The sequence below is a fragment of the Myotis yumanensis genome, unplaced genomic scaffold, assembly GCF_028538775.1.
Source record: "Myotis yumanensis isolate MYYU_CA2020_CCGP unplaced genomic scaffold, mMyoYum1.0.hap1 SCAF_2, whole genome shotgun sequence".
NCBI lineage: Eukaryota > Metazoa > Chordata > Mammalia > Chiroptera > Vespertilionidae > Myotis > Myotis yumanensis.
The window spans coordinates 174,298,943-174,313,814 of NW_027223753.1; the positions used below are offsets into that span (position 1 = coordinate 174,298,943).

The following is a 14,872-nucleotide window of genomic DNA, read 5'->3' on the forward strand; positions in this document are numbered from 1 at the left end:
AGAAATTGACAAGCTGATTTTAAAATTTATATGGAAAAGCAAAGGAAGTAGAATAGTCAAATGTGAGAAGGGAGAACAAAGTTGGAGGATTGACACAACCTGATATCCAGATTTACTATAAAGCTGCAGTATTGGAGAAAGGATAGCAACATAGAGCAATGGGATAGAGGAGAAAGTCTAGAAACAGACCCACACATCCAAAGTCAGTTGATTTTTTTTTTACTAAGGTATAAGGGCAATTAATGTATATCCACATGCAAAACAGTGAACCTCAATCCTTATCTAACACCCTATTAAAAATTAACTCCAAATGGACCAGTGATTGCGAGGGTTGAGGGTGTGGGGAGATGTTGACTACAAAGAAATATAGGGAACTTTTGAGGGGGAGTAATCATACTGCTCTTTATTGTGACTGTAAAGATAGTTGTCAAAACTAGCAAAAGGTGAATTTTATTCTTTGTAAATTATGAATTAAAATATATAATACGTAATTTTATTTCTTTTTAAAGGGAAAAAAATCTTTTAGTCTCTTAGCACTCTCTAGGAAAAAAAATCTAAATGGTAATAGGCCACAATATGCATGTAATCAAAAGTTGTTTATGCATAGGATATAAATGAAAAAGAAAAAAACAAAACTGAAGTGTCCCAAGATGTAAAGCCTTAAGTATCTACATAAATAAAAGTTTCCCATCTGCATTTGGTTTTGGTTTGGAAAGATGTTGGAAATCACAGGACCTCTTTCCTTCCTTAAATGCAAACAAGAAAGTGTCTTGGATGTATAATTAACAAAATTTTCAATCTGGAAACCATATTTAAACATCTTTTACCTTTATGTCCTGCAGACATTTCTAACTCCAACAATGAACTCTATTTTTTGATGTCTGTGCTCATCTCAAACACATCTCAAATATGTACTCTTTTCTTCATCCCAATTTCTACCATTCTAGAACAAGTTACCACTTCTCTCCTCTAAATTACTTCAATATTCTTGGTCTCACTATATCCATTCTTGCTTCCCTTTCAATTCTGCAGTGTTCTTTTAAAAATACTACTTTGAAAAACTGCCAGCCTGCCTGATGGCCCCTAACCATTCTACCTGCCTTCCTGATCTCCCCCTAATTGCCCCCTAACTGCCCTGTTCTGATCATATCATTCCTTCCTCAAAACCCTTCAATACCTTCTCTATTTCTTTAGCACAGACATAAAAATAATTAATGTAGTCCCTGTTTATCTCACTAGTCTTATCTCATACCACTCTCTTTCCCCCTCTAGATCCAATCACGCTCAATGTCTAGTTCCATGTTCTTTGCTTCACAGTAGAGATGCTACATGTTTGTTCCATATACTGGTTCCCTCTGCCTATAGGGAACTCCTCCTCCTGCCTATATTTGCACTTAAACTTGTCCAACTTGCTTCCTTTTTTCTTCAGGGGCAGCTAACATGGCATTTTGAGGAAGCCTTCCATGATCTCCCATGTCTACATTGATTTACTGGCTATCTGCTCTTACAACATATTCACCTGTAAGTACCATGACATAATAAAAAATTGATTTTTGTCCCTGGTTCCTGTCACATAGTGCCTAAAACTCTTGGAATCTCCTGAGTAATAAGAGTGCCTTTTGCATGCTAATGAGATTATGGGTGTCTGGTCTGGGGATGATACATAGCTTTAGAATGGCAGCTTGTCACCAGAAAGATAAACCATGAAAGGTCTAACCTGCCCTTCCCCCGACCCCACCTCTGGGGAGGGTAGAGGGTTAGAGACTCAGTTAATCACCAATGGCCAATGATTTACTTAATTATGACTACACTAAAGGCCTGGTGCATGAAATTTGTGAGGGGGGAGGGGTCCCTTAGCCTGGCCTGCACCCTCTCCAATCCAGGACCCCTCGGGGAATGTCTGACTGCTGGTTTAGGCACCATCCCTGCAAGATGGGACCTAAACTGGCAGGCGGACGAACCTCTTGCAATCCGGGACCGCTGGCTCCTAATCACTTGCCTCCTGCCTGCCTGGTCGCCCCCTAACTGCCCCCCTGCTGGCCTGGTTGCCCCCTAACCACTCTACCTGCCTGCCTGATTGCCCCTAACTGCCTCTGCTTGCCAGCCTGATCACCCCCTAACTGTCCGGAAGGAAGTCGGACATTGGAAGATGTCCGGTCAACCTGGTCTAATTAGCATATTACCCTTTTATTAGTATAGATAATGACACCTCCATAAAAATTCCTAAATGAGGTTCAAAGTGTTTCTGGGCTGGTGAGCACACTGATGCACAAAGAAGATGTTATGTGGGAGAGGCTATAGAAGCACTCTACCCCTCCCCCTCCAATACCTCATCCTATGCATTTCTTTCCTTTGGCTATTTCTGAGTTGTATCCTTTATAATAAACAGGTAAATGTAAGGTATTTTCCAAAGTTCTATGAGTCATTCTAGTGAATTATTAAACTTGGGCAGCGGGTGGGGTGTCACAGGGATCCCTGATTTAGCAAAGTCAGACCACAGTGTGGGTAATCTGGACACCTCCTTTGCGGCTGGTGTCTGTAGTGAGGACAGTTTAATGACAATGAACTCTTTTTAAACTTGGGGATTCTGACACTAATGTATGGTAGTTAGTGTCAGAATTGAATGGGATTGTTGGATGTTCAGTCCAGAGAATTGACAGAATTGGTGTTAGAAATAACTTACTTAAGAACACTTTTTCAAAACCTGTTTATAATTACACTAGAGGCCTGTGCATGAAATTCGTGCACTGGGGAGGGGGGGTGTGTGGTGTCCCTCAGCCCAGCCTGCACCCTCTCCAATTTGGGACCCCTTGGGGAATGTCCGACTGCCGGTTTAGGCCCGATCCCAAACTGGCAGTCGGACATCCCTCTCACAATCTGCGACTGCTGGCTCCCAACTGCTCACCTGCCTGATTGCTCCTAACCACTCCCCTGCCAGCTTGATCAATGCCTAACTGCTCCCCTGCCAGCCCGATCACCCCCAACTTCCCTCCCCTGCTGGCCCAATCACCCCCAACTGCCCTCCTCTGCTGGCCCGATCGCCCCCAACTGCCCTCCCCTGCCAGCCCGATCGCCCCCAACTGCCCTCCCCTGCTGGCCTGGTCGTCCCTAACTGCCCTCCCCTGCTGGCTTGATTGCCCACAACTGCCCTCCCCTGCCAGCCTGGTTGCCCCTAACTGCCCACCCCTGCCGCCTGGTCGCCACCAACTGCCCTCCTTTGCCGGCCATCTTGTGGCTGTGGTCACCGCCATCTTTGAGGGTGGGGCAGTCAATTAGCATATTCCCTCCTTATTGGCTGTGGCGTCGCCATCTTTGCGACGGCGTGAGGGTCAATTAGCATATTCCCTCTTTATTCGATAGGATTAGTTATAAACTCCATAGGCAAATGTCTTGTCTACTATTGTATTCCTAGCACTTAGCAGTGCCTGGCACACTGTTCCATATATAATGAGTGAATATACAAATGAATGCCTACCAACCAAACTGTTATCTGGGAGAAACTAGGTCAGGGGGTTTTACTTGGTCTGCCTCTGATCCAACACTAAAAGCTGATGAAACAAAGATAAGAGACAACAACAACAGGGCCAACTTTTCATGTAATGCTAAGGCTGACTACAGCATAGGGTGGTACATGGTAAAGAGCAGAAAACAGCAAATATGACCTCACTTCTCACTTTGAAAAAGAAGCAAACTGAGAACAGCACAGTGATCAAGTTACAGCCCTAGCAACTGCTCCTCCTCCACACTGAGCCCCTCATGGTGTCAAGTCCTGTTCTCCCAAAAGCTACTAAGAGTAGAGTTCAAACTCAACTCACTGCCTGCCTATGAAGAAAAAATAATAATAATTTGATGTAAAATGAATATAACTGTATCTAGTCCATTAGTCAGACTCCAAATGCAATGAAAATTCCTCACATGAACACTACTGCATCAAGTTCTTGGAAGAAAGTTACCCCGCTGAGAAAACCACGCACAGAGCACCTGTGTATGTGCCTTGTCCATGAGCCCTACTTAAAAGTGAAGAAAAGCAAGGACCTATTAACCAAGACCACTCTAACCTGCAAAGCTATCATTTAGAATCAAAGAACAGTTAAAGAGCTTCCCAAACAAGAAAAAGCTAAAGCAGTTCATCAATGCAAAACTAGTATTACATGAAATGTTCAAGGGTCTTATTAAAGAAGAAGAAGAAAAAAAGATCAAAGGTATGAACAATAAAATGGCAATAAATACATATCTATCAACAATGGAATCTACAAACAAAATGAACAAGCAGAACAGAACAGACTATTAGATACAGAGAACTTTTTGTTAGTTGCCAGATGGGGGGTGGGGGAGGGCGGGGTTGGGGGGTGGATTAAAAAGGTAAAGGGATTAAGAAGTACAAATTGGTTGTTACAGAATAGTCATGGGAATGTAAAGTAACAACACAGGGAATCTATACTAATAAAAGAGGAATATTCAAATTGTCCAGGAGCCGTCACAGTAACAGTAATGACCAAACAGCAGGCTGCTTGGGGCAACAAGGCTGGCAGGGGGTTAGTGAGGGACGACCAAATGACTGAACAGCAGGGTGCGTGGGGCAACCAGGCCAGCAGGGGGGTTAGTGAGAAACGACCAAATGACTGAAAAGCAGGCTGCGTGGGGCGACCAGGGCGGCAGAGGGGGAAGTTGGGGGTGACCAGCCTGCAGGGGAGGGCAGTTGGGTGTGATCAGGCTGGCAGGGGAGGGCAGTTGAGGGCGACGAGGCCTGCAGGGGAGGGCAGTTAGGGGTGACCAGGCTGGCAGGGTAGGGCAGTTAGGGGCCATCAGGCCAGCAGGGGAGGGCAGTTGGGGGCAACCAGGCCAGCAGGGAAGGGCAGTTGGGAGCGACCAGGTCGGCAGGGGAGGGCAGTTGGAGGTGATCAGGCCGGCAGGGGAGGGCAGTTGGGGCGATCAGGATGGCAGGGGAGGGCAGTTGGGGCGATTGGGCCGCAGGGGAGGAGATAGGTGTCAGTCAGGCCAGCAGGGGAGCGGTTAGGGGGAGATCTGGCTGGTAGGCAGAAGCGGTAGGGGCGATCAGGCAGGCAGGCAGGTGCCAGCAGTCGCGGATTGTGAGAGGGATGTCCGACTGCCAGTTTAGGTCTGATCCCTGTGTGATCGGGCCTAAACGGGCAGTCGAACATCCCCCAAGGGGTCCCAGATTGGAGGACACCCCCATGCACAAATTTCGTGCACCAGGCCTGTAGTATAGTCAATAATATTCTAATAATTAGGTGTGGTGCTGGATGGGTGTGGGATTTTAGGGATGATCATGTATTAAGTTATGTAATGTCTGGTCATTAGGGTGCACAAAAATAAATAAATAAAATAATAAAATAATAAAATAATAAATAAAATAAATAAATAAAAGTAATAACTGCATGCCTCAGCACATAGGTAGGTCCTCATTAGCAGTGTGACTGTTCCATAAAATACCACGTGCAGGCGCGCATGTAAAGTGTGACTGAAACTTCATGGTCCATGCACAAAAGTCAGTATTTTGTGGAAGAGCCACACTCAAGGGGCCAAAGAGCCGCATGTGGCTCGTGAGCCGCAGTTTGCCAACCACTGAACTAGACCATAATAATTTCAAGGGGAGAAAATTGCTCTCAAATTCCTGCTTTTCAGTGCTGGACAGAGAAGAGACGCTCTTCTCCTCTACGTAGAACTGAACAGATGTCATGCACTAGATTCTTATCAGGTAAATTTGCTGAAGCCTACAGGACCTGCAAAAAATGAGGCCAGACCTACAAGACATTTATAAGAAAAGACCATCCCCGTTTTGCCATGAAAGCAAGTCTTACCTGTGATGGAGTTATCCTTCCTTTTTTTACTTCAGATGAATTTTCACTTAATTTTCCTGCTTTGTAACTTGAGCTGCATTTGTAGCATGTCCATCTTGTTTGCCCTTCAATTTCTATGGTGCACTCTTTGTTTTGCAGACAAAATGAGTGATACAAATGGCCACAGCTGCAAAATGAAGGCAACCAATTGCACTTTCCATTATTACAAAACTCATAAACATAAGTTATGTTGGAGTGTTCATAAATGATAAAGATTTCTGATATGCTGAAATGCACTCTTGGTTGTATTGGTTAAGAAACAAGAAGGGGAATAAAGTTATTGTTGTCTTCTCTTTTTGAAATCCAGACTCACATATTTGTATACTTAAGCTGTTAGTAAGAACAGAATCACAGTTCTCTGACTACAAACCACCTGAGGGATAAGCTAAACTTCTGTTCATTTCTCAAACTATGAAATATTTTTAGACAGTTTGAAAAAACATCAATTGGGGGAAATCATCTAATCTAATAAAAGAGAAACATGCAAATTGACTGTACCTCTGCTACACCCACAAGCCACACCCACCAGCCAATCAGGAGTGAATATGCAAATTAACCCAACTAAGATGGTGGTGGCCATGAAGCTGGAGCGAGCAGGAGGCTTGGGGTGCCCCCGGCAATGGAGGAAGCAAAGTTTCCCACCTGCCCTGCCGGCCCTGGGCTCTGCTCAAGGCTAGAAAGTTTCAATTATAGAAGATAAATAAATCCCAGATACCTGCTTCCAGCCCGCAGCTGTGGCCAGCCTGAAAATGGCCATTAGCTCCTCACCCAGGATGGCCAGGCACCCCAGTCAGGCCCCCCACCCTGAAGGGGCTGTGGCCAGCCTGCAAACAGCCATCAGCCCCTCACCCATGCTGGCCAAACCCCCATGGGGTGAGGGTCTCCACTGGGGGGCTTGACGAGTCTGCAAACGGCCATCAGCCCCTCACCCAGGCTGGCCAGGCACCCCAGCAGGACCCCCACCCTGGTCCAGGACACCCTTCAGGGCAAACCAACTGGCCCCCACCGGTGCACCAGGCCTCTATCCTATGTAATAAAAGGGTAATATGCAAATGGACCCTAACAGCAGAAAGACTGGGAATGACTGGTCACTATGACACACACTGACCACCAAGGGGCAGACGCACAATGCAGGAGCTGCTCCCTGGTGGTCAGTGCGCTCCCACAGGGGGAGCTCTGCTTAGCCACAAGCCAGGCTGATGGCTGCCAGCACAGTGGTGGTGGCAGAAGCCTCTTCTGTCTCCTCAGCAGTGCCTAGGATATCCGACTGCAGCTTAGGCTTGCTCCCCACTGGCAAGTGGACATCCCCCGAGGACTCCCGGGCTGCCAGAGGGATGTCTGACTGCCAGTTTAGGTCCGATCCCCCGGGGAGTGGGCCTAAGCCAGCAGGTGGACATCCCCCGAGGGGTCCCAGACTGGGAGAGGGCACAGGCTGGGCTGAGGGGCCCCCCCGAGTGCACAAATTTTTGTGCACCGGGCCTCTAGTCCTATGTAGTAAAACCCTAATATGCAAATTAACTGAATGGCAGAACGACCGGTCGCTATGCCATGCACTGACCACCAGGGGGCAGATGCTCAATGCAGGAGCTGCCCCCTGGTGGTCAATGCGCTCCCACAGGGGGAGCACTGCTCAGCCAGAAGCCAGGCTCATGGCTGGCAAGTGCAGAGGTGGTGGTGGGAGCCTCTCCCACCTCTCCTGCAGGCAGGTGGTAAGGAGCGAGGGGTCCTGGACTGCGAGAGCCCGGGACTGCGAGAGAGATGTCTGACTGCCGGCTTAGGTCCGATCCTCCCAGGGATCGGGCCTAAGCTGGCAGGCGAACATCCCCCAAGGAGTCCCAGACTGCAAGAAGGCGCAGTCTGGGCGGAGAGACCTCCCCCCTCCCCGAGTGCACGAATTTCGTGCACTGGGCCTCTACTTATTATATAAGTAGCTTACATAATAACATGAGTTGTCTGCCTCATCAAATTCAAGACAAAAGCAGTGATTTGATTAAGCATTAACAAGAATGTCAGTGCTACAGTAAATTCTTACACTCTTCCTATGAAGAAATCCCCCATTGATTACATTAAATTAACAAATGAACCTCCTGACATGATGTTGAGGATAACTCTCAGTCATCTTCACTGATTCCCCCTCATTTCCCAAACCTGAATGCTGGACTGCCATAGAAGTCAATCCTTTTCTCTTCTGTAGTCTTTACAGTCTTTCTCTTTCTATATACAATCTTTCTCTTCTCTATAAAACCCTTGCTCCTTTAGTGATTCCTTCCAGTCCCATAACTTTCAAATACCACCCACATGCTGATAACTGCCCAGACTTCTCTCCTAAACCCCACCCATCTTTCTCCTCAAGAATTCTACATTGAATATTAATGGACTTAAATTTAACATGGCCAAAATTCTTGATTTTCACCACACACCACCCCCACTCCATGCTCTCATCTAACCTTCCACATCTCAATAAATGGCAACTACATTCTTCCAGTTTCTCAGGCCAAAATCTTTGGAGTCATCCTTGACTAGTCTCTTTCTCTCACACCTCACATCCAATCTAGAAAGATTTGTTACCAAATCTTCTCAGCTCTATCTTCAGAATATATCCGGAATCCAAAGACATCATAATTACTACCTTGGGCCCTCTCTCACTTGGATTACTGCAGTAGCCTAACTGGTCATTCTACTTTCACCCTTGCCTTTCTATAGACCATTTTCAACACAAAGTGATCCTTAAGACACAGGTCAGATAATGTTAATCCTATCCTCAGTGGCTTCTCATCTCAGAGTAAAAGTTTAATTCTTCATAATGATGCACTTCCTACATGATTTTGCCTCTATTCCTCCTCTGAAGTCATCTCTTACCATCTTTCCTTTCCTTCTCTCTCTCAGGCAGCACTCCCCTACTCATTCACTACTCCTTAAATCTGTCCAGACCGCTCTTGCCTTCAGGCTCTGCACTTGCTGACCCTCTGCCTCAGGTATTCTCCTCTGACATTGCACAGCCACTTCATGTCTCTGATCAGATGTCACTTAAATAGTGAGACTTTCCCTAATGACTTTATAAATTAGTAGCTCCAAACATTCTCTTTCTTCTATATCACGTTTTATTTTATTCACAGTCACTATTAATTACATTTTTATTAATAATTTTAAATTGTCTGTCATAAGTCACCTTAACAGTGAGGCTTTCCATGATTACCCATATAAAATATATTTTCTCCCCAAGCTCTTTGTATCTCACTTAACATGTTTTATTTTTCCCCATAGTAGTCACTATCTGACATTTCTGCCCTTGACACTGGAATGTAAACTCCATGAGAGCAGATCCTTTGTTTCATTGATACTGCACCCTATCCCCTAGAACAGTACCTATCATACAGTAGGTGCTCAATAAATATTTGTTGAATGGGCTCTTTGTGTGCTGAGAACTACTTCCCTTTCCTATCACCACATGTACCAATCTTCCTGTACCTATAAAGTAGTAGCTAACACTTATATAGTGCTTCCTATATATGTCACCATGATGCAAATGTCTTAAGTGAATTATCTCATTTAATCATCACAAAACCCTTGGAAATAGTATCATTATTATTCCAATTTACAGATGAGAAAACTAAGATGTAAAGAGATTAAATTACTTGTCAAAGTCTCACAGATAGTAAGTAGAAAAATTAGGATTTGAAGTCAAGAAGTTTGGCTACAGAGTTTATCTCATATCGCCTCTATCCACATATTCTAGGTGAGCTGTCCTTACTCCTGAGATCAAACCTTTAACTTTTATACTAAATTTCTTCTCTCTTTGTACTACAGCTTTAAATATCATTTATATGCTGTCAGTTTCTAAATTTATATTTCCAGGACATGTCTTGAGGGTTCTGACTAGAAAAACTGTCTACCTGACATCCCTACTTGGATGTCTACTATTCATCTCAAATCTAACATCTCCAGGACAAAATTCTTGATTTCTCCAGTTCCTCACACCTGTTCTTTCTCATCTTAGACAATGGTACCCTGTTCATCCAATTGCTCAGGCAACTCACACTCCATATCTAATACATCAGCAAGTTAGCTCTACCCTTAAAATATATTCTGAACCTTCATTCCTACCTCTCTCATTCTGCTCAAATATCACTTCCTTAGAGATGCTTTTCCTCATTATGGTGTCTTAAAATAGCACTCTTACCCTGAACACTTCATCCTTCCATCCCCTTACCTGTACTTTATTTTTCCCCATAGCTCTTATTACGCTGCATTTATTTATTGCCTGACCACCCTAACACCCATTCCTTCTGACTCCCACACAGTATGGAAGGTCTACAAGAGCAAGAACATTGTCTTGTTTTGTTCACTGCTAGAATGATCGACTGGGGCTGTGTAGCCACAGGTATTCTTGCCTGGTAATACCATACTTGTACACACACACACCATACACTGGAACATTTCCTTCTCTCTCACCTAAAGACAATAATTTCATCAGCCGTTTCTTGGCGTCTCTTATACTGCTGCAGACATATAGAGCAGTAATCCTGTTTGGGATTCAGTCCTTTGGTGATGGAAGCTCTCAGGTTACACAGTGACCAGTGGAGATCTTGGTTTAGAAGGCTAGTAGTTGTTTCCAGCAGGGTCTAGGAAAGGCCAAAACAAAAGACAAACAAATAAAAAAGTGGTTTATAAAATGAGAGAAACAGAGGGGATGAATAGAAAATATCAGTTGTTTTGTTTTCAACCACAAACAACTGAAATTAAAATATACTATAAATGTATAAAATTAAATAAGCATTAAAAATTCCAAATTAAGTGGTTAACTAAATTCTCAAAATAATTATTAAAAAGCTGTTACTAGTTTCTAATGAGAAATGTATGCTTGGCCATTCTATGGCTTAATTCAGTACTGATGGCTTTTGAATGACTAGATAAACCCAAATCTATTTATTTATTACATGTATAAAAAAAGTTCTCTCTAAATGACTTGAAGTGTTGTAACAAGTAACGAAAATATCCCTGATTTTTTAAAATGTTTTACTGATTTTTAGAGCAAGAGGAAGGGAGAAGGAAAGAAAGAAACATTGATGAGAGAAGAACATCATTGATCGGCTGCCTCCTGCACGCCCCACAATGGGGACCAAGCCCACAACCTAGACATGTGTCCTGACCAGGAATCGAACCAGTGACCTCTTGGTTCCTGGGTCAATGCTCAACCGCTGAGACACACCAGCCGGACTTCCTGATTTTTTAAAAATAGAAACTGCATTCATGGCAATATTTCAAATAACCTTTCACTGGAAAAGCTAATGGCCATTACTCAGTTTACATCTCCCTTGTGCAGAGAGATCACATTTTCCTGATCAGCACTTACAGGTCATTTGAAACTGCTCAAAACTGTGACATCTGTCATTAAGTCACATGAAGACATTTTTAAACTACCACATTAAATCATTTTTATGGTTCTATGTGCTTATAAAGTATTGCATTCACATTACATTTAATTCTCAACATTCATATATGTAATATCATTTAGATGTACAGTTGGGGAAAATATACCATCCTCCTTGCTACAGAGCCTAGCCCTTTAACTGCATCTGTAATGTAGAACTTTCAGTTCTAATGGTCCAAGCATAGAACTAAATGTCATTCTTTCCAATCAACCCCATCCTTTCCTCCTCTTCCAAAGTTCCCAACAATATTCTGCCTCGTACTCAGCTTTCCTTCTGCTGACATGCACTCTGTGCTTGCAGGGCTGTCAGCTCCACTGGGCTATGCTGAGCAAAACTGCAGTTCTTACGGCACCCTAAGAAAAGCTCTGTCACCCAAATGCTTCTTTTTCTTCTCTCTAATTACTAAAAAAAAGCAGAAATTGTATCTACCATGCCCAAAATGGCACTTTTCCTAGGTGGCTTCATGAGTTACTTTGAAGTATATTAAGAAAAAAATCTGTTCCTCACCTGGCTCCAACTGAGAATTTAAGCTACAGGCAGTTTTGAGTTAAGGGAGAACTAATGAACATTTTTGGTTAGTGGCAATTATCTGCTTCAGGATATTTAAAAGAAGACTCTTTAATTTTATTTTGTAATTTTCTAAACTCATGCTGACCCTTCCCTTTCATGGGTTATGTCTTTGCATCCAATTATTTTTCCAGAAAGTTTTTCGTATTTTTTATTTCTGCCAATAAATCAAAACAATAAAATGAATCCAAATTTGATGCATTTCCACATTCTGGAATGTATGTTTGTGTATAAAATATATATATTAATTAATTAAGGTCAAGAGAAGTTTAAAATTTTTTTAAACTATACATTTTAATCTATTGAACTTCCTCTAAATAGATGGTAATTTTTAAAGGAAAAGTATAGGTGCAGAGAAAAAGAAATAGCTTCTTTCCACCATAAACAGGCTTAGAAACAGAAAGTAGCTTACCTGTTCATAGTTAAAGGTGTCCAACATTCCCAGAATAAGTCCCTGGATTTCTCCAAGTTTTCCTTTTCCATAAACTGGATCCTAATTTTAAAAAAAGTTGCAAAAAATTATAATTCTGTTCTTTAAACAGAACTTTAAAATACAAGTTATCTGAAAAAGCCAATTATCCTTAAGTATTTTATAAAAAAATATATTTTATTGATCTCAGAGAGGAAGGGAGAGGGAGAGAGAGATAGAAACATCAATGATGAGAGAGAATCATTGACTGGCTGCCTCCTGCACACCCCACATTGGGAATCAAATCCACAACCCAGGTATGTGCCCTACTGGGAATCGAACTGTGATCTCCTGGTTCATAGGTCAACACTCAACCACTGAGCCATGCCAGCCAGGCCTTAAGAATTTTTCTATAGTCACAAAATATTCTTCCATGAATCTTCCACTGGAAATGCACATTGGTCTCCCTCTGGCCATCACAGATATTTTTGAAAAATAAATAAAATTTAAATGACCCAAGCCTCTTGCTTAACAACCTTCTTTGCAAGTCTAATTAAATTTCACTGTGGTTTTGTTTCTGCAAGAAGCTTCCTCTCATTCTCCATATTAAAAACCACCTCTCCTTTAAGCTCTTATTTATCTGATACATCAAAACCAATGTACTCACGAATACTCAGAATCTATCTTAACAATTCCTCCTGCTACCCACATTTGGCCACCTCTTAGCTCAAACCAACTAAATTGCTTTAGGTTAGGAGACACACTTCAATTTAGGAGATTGGTTTATGGATCCAAAGAGCAGCTTTCAGTTTTTCAAAGCTTTTAAGAAATAAAGCCACTACTAATAAACAACAGATACCCAGACACCCAATCTTCCCTCCACTGCTTTTCGTAAGAGGTTTGCAAAGTAACTTGCTAATTAAATACAATTTGGAAAACACTAAAGTGTACAAAGATAAAAAAATAAAATCCAACTACCCAGAGACAAACAATTTGATATTTTGATGTATATTCTTTCAGTCTTATTTCTGAGGAGGGAGAAAAAGGGAGAGAGAAAGAAATGTATTTCTTAGTGTACAAAATTTAAGTATTTCACATTTTACTTTTTTTTTTTTTTACTAAGTAGTATATTGTGAGCAGTTTCCTATATCATCAAATATTTCATAATAATTACAGAGTATGAATTATGTGAAAATACTGTTATTCAACCATTCTCTGTTGTTGGACATTCAAGTCCCCCCCCCCCCCCCACCCCCATATCCTACCCACCATTATCAAATGCTAGTGGCTGCAAATTTTGGTCTGAATCGCCTTCTTTAGAGTAGATTTCTAGAGAGGGAATTTCTGACTCAAAGAGCATTTTTTATGGGAACTGATATAAACTGCCTAATTGGTCTTCAAAACGTTGTATTATGCAATTTTATCTCCATCAGCATATTTGTGCACTCATTTTTCTGCACCTTTGGCTAGGGTGGGAATTATAATAAAATGCTTTGCTAATAAATGAGTATATCAAGCCTATTATTTCACTCTAGTATGAGGTTATGTATGACATAAATGACTTCATGCTAATAGGGGAATCCAACTAAATAGTAATGATAAAAGTAGCTATTTATTAAGTGGCTACCATATGCAAATACAGTGCTAAGTACTTACTATATACCATCACTAAATCCCTTCAAGATCGTTTATAAATGAAGAAATTCAGGCTCAGAGAGGTTAAGTAAAAGTCTTTAAGATCACAAAACTATTAAGCAGATAAGCTGAGATTTGAATCTTGGTACTTCATGGTTAATTAAAACTATGCTTTTAATTAACACACAGTACTGGTCTCCCAAGTGTGGATACATAAACTAATAAACTAGTGTTTGCCAGACAACAGGGTAACGGATATGGATAACTAAATGATAAGCCAATGTTTGCTGGAAAATATGGGTAACATTTCTGGTTACTTCTTAGGGAGTAGGGGTTCTTAAATCTTGGTGCAGTAAGAGTAACTGAGTTCAGATGTTAAGACAGAACAAAGACAAAAGTAGTAAAGCAGGAAAACTTAGAAGAAAGGTCCAGAAATGTAAGAAGAAACTTTGCCTTCCTGCCCTGGCAAAACATAGTCTTAGGACATGCATCTTTTTCTCTTCTAGCTCTGATGATGGCTCTTGAGGATTGAGTAGTTGAGTTTCTAAGACCAGTTTTCAGTATTTTAGTTGTTCTAGAGCAGCACAAGATAGTCTACCACAGATTCCTGATCCCTGATGACGAGGGAGATATGGAAGGTAGAGAATAACTCCACATTTGTGTGTTAACGAACAAGTTTACAAGTGTGGGCTTGAGTGGGTCACTTCAGCTCAGTGGGGAAATTTTCTGTTTCACAGCTGGAGATTGTACCACTAAGCTAAAGATACCTTTCAAACATGTGCAGACCATTTACAGAAGGCAAGACTATAGCTATCTCAGACTAACTCGCCACTAGAAAATCAATTCAGGTCATATACCTACCAGACAAATTTTTCTTCTAATTTTCTTTGCATAAAAATAGACCCATGCTAAAGTTTCCCAAGTTAGTATGCTTTTCATCAAGCTCTTAATAAATACACTTATTCCTC

General features: G+C 42.1%; 1 protein-coding gene across 3 annotated transcripts in view; it reads right to left on the minus strand.

The window, feature by feature from the left end:
- Positions 1-14,872, minus strand: part of VPS8 (VPS8 subunit of CORVET complex) — a 245,328-nt gene that overhangs the window by 54,881 nt on the left and 175,575 nt on the right. For all 3 annotated transcript variants that reach the window (XM_070406658.1, XM_070406657.1, XM_070406659.1), the window contains 3 exons: positions 12,273-12,353; positions 10,314-10,483; positions 5,823-5,988 (listed from right to left, as the gene is read on the minus strand). In XM_070406658.1, the coding sequence (XP_070262759.1) occupies positions 5,823-5,988; positions 10,314-10,483; positions 12,273-12,353 (417 nt within the window). The remainder of the gene's footprint in view (positions 1-5,822; positions 5,989-10,313; positions 10,484-12,272; positions 12,354-14,872) is intronic.